The sequence below is a fragment of the Giraffa tippelskirchi genome, chromosome 4 (assembly GCF_054371585.1).
Source record: "Giraffa tippelskirchi isolate mGirTip1 chromosome 4, T2T-mGirTip1v1.2.pri, whole genome shotgun sequence".
In the NCBI taxonomy this organism is placed as follows: domain Eukaryota; kingdom Metazoa; phylum Chordata; class Mammalia; order Artiodactyla; family Giraffidae; genus Giraffa; species Giraffa tippelskirchi.
The window spans coordinates 4715350-4721349 of NC_137278.1; the positions used below are offsets into that span (position 1 = coordinate 4715350).

The 6000-nt window shown below is 57.8% G+C and overlaps 1 protein-coding gene across 9 annotated transcripts in view; it reads right to left on the reverse strand.

Moving 5' to 3' along the window:
- Positions 1 to 5749, reverse strand: part of NTNG2 (netrin G2) — a 73464-nt gene extending 67715 nt beyond the window's left edge. For 3 of the 9 annotated variants that reach the window (XM_081590831.1, XM_081590837.1, XM_081590836.1), the window contains exons 1-3: positions 5650 to 5749; positions 1260 to 1390; positions 329 to 1020 (exon numbers count right to left, since the gene is read on the reverse strand). In XM_081590831.1, the coding sequence (XP_081446957.1) occupies positions 329 to 541 (213 nt within the window). In that variant the 5' untranslated portion in view covers positions 542 to 1020; positions 1260 to 1390; positions 5650 to 5749. Of the gene's footprint in view, positions 1 to 328; positions 1021 to 1259; positions 1391 to 2308; positions 2399 to 5151 lie in introns of those variants that run through there. The other 6 variants (XM_081590834.1, XM_081590832.1, XM_081590833.1 and 3 more) reach the window with 4 other exon arrangements.
- Between the last annotated feature and the right edge of the window lie 251 nt (positions 5750 to 6000).

Consider the following 6000-nt stretch of genomic DNA (forward strand, 5'->3'; position numbering starts at 1 on the left):
CAAGGGAGGTGGGGCTTATCTGCAAGGCTGGGTAACTGTGACTACGGTGGTTTGGTGGTTTTCCCCAGAGGAGAGGATCCAGCGATCACCTGGCCAAGGATTTCCCCACCACAAAGAATGGTGTCACGTGACCCCAGCATCCTCAGGGCATCCTTTGCTCTGGCGCATTTCCAAGGCGGGACAGAGACGGGTCCCAATCCTACAGGCGGGAAAGTCAGCCTGGCATCCGGGTCCTCCCTCTCTGCGCGCCCATCCCAGGGGTCTGGCCCAGACCCCCCACCCCCACCCACTTGGCCTGAGCGAAGGCCACAGCAGGGGGCTGACTTACGTGGGAGCAGAATCTCTCCGGGGGGTCTCCGCATGTGATGCCGGAGGGCTCCACCTTCACCTTGACATAGTCCTTCAGGCGCATCACCTTGGGCTGGCAGGCATAGAACTCCCAGGTGGGGCCTTCGTCCGTGGTCACCCAGGATTTGCAGATGTCGTAGTCCCCGGAGGCCAGTGGCAGGCAGTGCAGGAGGAGGGCCAGCAGGCGCAGCATGGCGGCACAGTCCCCAGGGGCACGGCCCACAGGGGGCCCGGTGAGGCGGTGACTGGCTCAGGCGGGATGCGCAGCCTCAGCATGGAAAAGCCACATCTACCGGGCGACGGAGGCCGGATGTCCCAGGGACTTTGCCAGGTTGCAAACAGCGAGGAAACTTGGTTTTTCCAAGAGACCGACGTGGAAAACCCAGAGCCAGCGTTTCTTGGAGTGCTGATGGGCAGATCAAGAAGTTGCCCACAACTTGGCGTCCTCCTCACCTTGGCATCACCCCTCTCCCAGAGGTGAATCTGATCAAATCAGGCAGACGCTCCAATTGTGACCATGGATGGAAATGGGAGACGGAGAGAGTCCACAGGGATCTGGCATGAGGCTGGATCGGACTGCTTTTAATTTTTGTCCTTCCAATCAATTCAGCTCTTTAAAGGGCCTTTCATGTGTGATGTGTGCTCAACATAACTGCACAACCGCCCTCTGGCCTGTGTTGTAAAGATAAAACAAAATCAGGCGGCGTACCTGTTAGCTGCACACTCCTTCCCTCTATGGGACTGGACTTGGCATTTTGGACCAATGAAAGAGATTTCTTTTCATATGAGCTGAAAGTGACAACAATCACGCAGCTGGACTGGAGCACAAAAAAAGCGACTGAGGTGTTAACAGGGGAGCAGCTTATTTGGGTCTGCTTTGGTGGGGACAGGCACTAATGGGGCCAGCTGACCTTGACTGGTAGCCATCGGCAACTTATAAGGAAGTTTCTGAGACTTCAGCTCCCAATCCATCCAGGTACCCTGGGTCTGGCTTGTCTTTCATTGTAGGAAGGGAGGAGAGAGAGCTCATTAGCAACAACACCTGCAACAAATTAAATAGAGAAAGAGGGGGATAAAGATGCAGAACAAAAGCTCTCTGGCAAAACGTGCAAAACACGAAGCTGCATTAGCAAGGTCTCCAGAGAAAACTGGGTTATTTTCATTAATATCGGAAAGGCACATTTGGAGACGGGGTATATTATTCAAGAAGGCGATGCGCTTTCTCCTTATTTCTGGGGGTCCTGGGGTCAGCAGAAGTGTCCCTGTTTGGGGTCAGTGACTTTCTAAAACAGCCCCAGGAGCCGAGACGGAATGGTGGCTTTAAAATACTGTGACTGACAAGTCAAAATGTCAAAACCGTTGAAGGCAGAGATGAGGCTGTAATTATAGGTGTCGATGAGGCTGTGTGGACAGGCTCAGATAAAGAATGGTCCATGCGTGGCCAACAGTTACGAACCACGTGCTAATAACTCTGTCTCCAAAATTCTGAAATGATGAATTTAATTTTCAACTGTAAGGAACTAGGGATGTTAAAGACTTTGACGGAAGTGACGATGGTGTGTCATATTAGATTTTTCTGATCGAGGCCAAAATTTCGCAGTCATCCTTAGAGAGTATGTCTATAAACAGGTCACCATTATGATTATTGCTTTACTATTTTAAGCTACTGGTAATTATTTAAAAGCCCTAAATAGATATAAGTAAGATGAATATTACATAGTGAAAAAAAACACGACTCCAGTAATGTGATATGTTCCCAGACATTTGCTATATCACCAGGAGAATCTGGTCCCCCAGTGAGGGATCCTGGCCAAAAAGACATAGCCAATAAATAGGGCAAAGGTTACCGCAATGAGTCACAGCAGAGCCATGTGTGTTATTAATTCTGGTAATTATGTCTCTGATTGTTGCATCTAAATTCCCAAACTGCTGCAGCATCCATGCTACCTTCACCGCTCACCTGACTCTTCAGCCATTGTGTCTAGAAGGTCCTGAAGAGTTAACTACGTTTCCATGATCCTCCATTCTCCATCCAGACACAAACACACTCCTGCCCAAAATGACAAACCAGAGGGTTGGGGACACTGTCCAAATGGGGGCTGGCTGCTCAGCTCCTCCCCAGGTGGAGTCCCCAGCCTAGGTCCCAACGCTCCAGGCTGGGGGCATCATAAATCTGCATTAAGGCAGCCCCTGCCCCTCTCTCTGGCTGAAGGGCTCTTGATGGAGATGAATGAGGAGCCAGGGGGACACATTTTCACATCTCACCTCTGGCTGTTTCAAGAGAAACAGTGTTACAGAGCCCGCCTGGCCTTGAATGTGCTCCTTGCTAGAAAACTCTCAGAAAGAATCCGCCTGGAGACTATTTTTACAACCTGAGAAAATGTAGTAAAAATAAAATAGCGCCGGCCGGCAAAGGTTTGGATGCCTCTATCTGAGCTTCTTGCTGCCCAGAAAACAGCACGTCCCTAATTAATTCCTCCAGCCGCGGGCTCCCGACTGTTCACTCCCAAGTGGGGCGCTCCTGATACGGGACACCCGGGACACCCGTATCAGGGCTGTCGGCTCCCAGGGAGGACCCATCCAGCCTGAGGCTTCCTTCATCTGCAGTGATGCTCCCAGCCTGAACGCTGCTGGACGCGGGGAGGCGGGGAGGCAGCGAGGCCCGGAGGCCAGGAGGCCCGCCAGATCCACCAGGCAGCACGCCTTGCAAATTCATTAATTGCTTTGCTGTTCTGTTGGCTTAAATGCCATGCATTCCCTGTAAAATGGGGTGAGGGTGGGGGGCCAACAATGACAAAATCTGCCCGGGAGGGGGGCAATAACTGTGTTTACAACTAGTCAGTCAATTGGGCGTTGCTGGCACCATAAGGGAATTGTGAGCTCAGCACGAGAATATTATTACAGTCGGTTTTTGCCAAAGAGGAAAAAAAGGGAGGAGGAGAGATGCAAGAGTCTTCGGCACAGCGAGGTGGAAAGCGAGGAGAGAGAAGCCAGTATGGGAAATTTCAAGAGTAAGAGGTTGCGTCCCGGTAGATTGTTTTCTCCTTGGAAAATAAATCTTCACCTGATATTATTAAGAAACTGCAGCTCCCAGAAACAAATAGAATCAATGCGCTTTATTTTCTTTTAAGAGTCCTCAGGAACGGGAGGGGAGGGGGAGGGGCTGATAGCCAGGGTATTAAAACCCGAAAATTAGATTTTACCAGGATTTCTGAACTCAGATTTCTCTGTCTTATTGAATTAGCGCCTCTGGAGCTGGCTGGGCTCGAAGCAAGCTCCTCCCGAGTTACCGGCTGGGCCCTCGCCTTCTGGGAAACTTGCCTGGTGGGTGGGGAACCCCTAGAGGTGGTCCCTGGAGAGGGGGCGCTGAGGGTTCTCCCGGGACCCAGCCCACACCCCAGTTTCTTTCTTCCTTCCCAGCGGGACAGCGGAAGGAGGGGTGAAGTCTACCTTCAGATGCGGTCGGGGTCACCTTCCAGTCCCACCCCACCCTCCCAACTCTAATCACCCCCCCAACCCCGGCCGGTCCTATGGGTGCCCCCGCTCACCGCTGCCGCGCGGACGAGCATCCCACTGCCGGCGGCCACGGTGCCCCAGCCCCGGAACAGCAGCTTTCTCGGGCTCCGAGTGCCCACTTACTCCCCACCAAGCCCCAAGCCCCCTCAGCTCCCAGGCAACCCCGAAAAGTTGAGTGCGGCGGGTGGGGCGCGAGGAGGCCTCCACTGGGAGTGTGGGGCTGCGGCAAGGGGCTGCTGGTGGGGTGGGGGTCAGCTCCCCGCCGTGGACCCCAGGGGTTCAGAGTCCGCGCTTCGGGTGGGCTGCAGGAGTCGTGCCTCGAACGGGAAGGTGCCCGGCAATCCCTCCGTCGCTTTTTGTCTTTCCGAAGTTGAGTGCAAGCCCCGGAGCAATTAATAATCCACACCTTTAATAAAGGCCGGGCGGGCGCCGAGGGGGGCTCCCTCATTTGGCACCTCTTCCCCTAATTAGGAGACGCCGAGCAAAGCGCCCGGCAATTACTCGCATCCTTTTGCCCAGCGTCGCAGCTGGCAGCGACCCCGCCGCCGCCCCTAGCCCCCAGGCAGGCAACTTACTCGGGAGCCGGAGCCGGCGGACCCCGCGAGCCCGCGGTCCTCTTCCCGCCTTCCCGCGGCCCCTGCTCCCACCGTCCGCGCGCCACCCAGCTCCAGGTTCGACTCCACAGTGTCCCCGAGCCGGTCCAGGCGCATAACCCTCCCCATCAGCCCACCCCTTCCAGGCGCCGAAAGAAGTTTCTAGCGCCGGCCGGAACGCAAGACTTTTTCTGTACAACTCAACACATTTCCCCAGTTTTCCGAGAGGGGAAGGGGATGGCAGGGATTGGGGTGGTTCTAGAGGGTGGCGATTCAATCGGGGTAGGGGAACGGCGCGAAGGAAGGGTTCATTTCCTTTCCACAGACACATCCAGGCGTTCTCTTAACATCCACCCTCCGGCCCCACTCTCTCCACAAACGATGGGAAAAGACCCTGGTGGGGAAAAAGCCAGCCCCGAAAGACAAGCTACTCCTTTAAGATGTTGCTACAAATGCACACTCACACACCCCTCTCCAAGCGACTCCGGTCCTCCGCTAGTAGCAGCCGCCACCAATAACTTTTGTATCCGAGCCTCGGCTGGGCTGCTAAGTGGCTCCCGGGCCCCGGGAAAGCCTGCGCGGTCACCGAAGCCCTTTAAAAATGAAAGCAGGCTAGCCAAGCTGCAGCATATCCACCACCACCACCCCCAACCTGCACCCCGCTCGCCTCCCGGGCTCTCCCCGCCCGCCTTACCCCGGCTCGGAGCGGCTTCCCAGGAGCGGAGACCCGGGAGGCCGCCACCCTCCGGCGCTCTGCCTCCCCCGTCTGGCTGGCGCTGGGTGGGGGTGAGGGCCGAGGGCTGCGAGCTGCTGCTCCTTCCCCCGCCGCCGCTGTGGCCGTCAGATCGGGGCTGGGGAGCCCTCCGGCCGCCGGGGGGGCCGCCCGCAGCCGTCCCGGAGACGCGGGCCGGGGGAGGGGGCCGCCCGCGCCGCCCGCATCGCCCGCCGGGGGCCAAGCTGGAGGTCGCCGCTAACAAGTGCAAACTTTTGGGGCCCCCTGGGCGGCTCGGAGAGGACCCGCTCTCGGGCACCGGGCAGCCCCCGGCCCGGGTGGGCTTCGCGACGGCTCGTCGGGGCGCCGGGGCATCCCCCCCCGGGGCGCGGCGCGGGCCAGATGGCCGGGGCGCTTCACTGCCCCCCTGCACTCCACTCCAAGTTAATGCCGAGGCTAAATCCTCTTGCCATCACTCACGATCACCATCGGGGCTTTTATCTCCCGGTCTGATCCGGGCTGCGTAACTTCCTCTGTGTGGCTTTAACACACCATCCCACCACGGAGCAGCGGTCTTCTTAAAGGTGCAGGAAGGAAATACTGCGAGACTCGGGGGACGCGCCACGGCCCGGGGAGGGGCGCGGCGAGCAGGGGCGTCCCGGCGGGCCCGCGGCCAGGGTGGCCCCGGCGGGCGGCCGCGGGAGCGAGCCTGCTCTGGGGGGGCGGGGGTCTCAACCTACACATCGCCTCCCGGCCCGGGGGCCAGCGGGTCCCCGCACGCAGAGCGCATCTCAGCCAGCTCGGGCCAGGCGCCGCGGGGCTGCGGCTTCC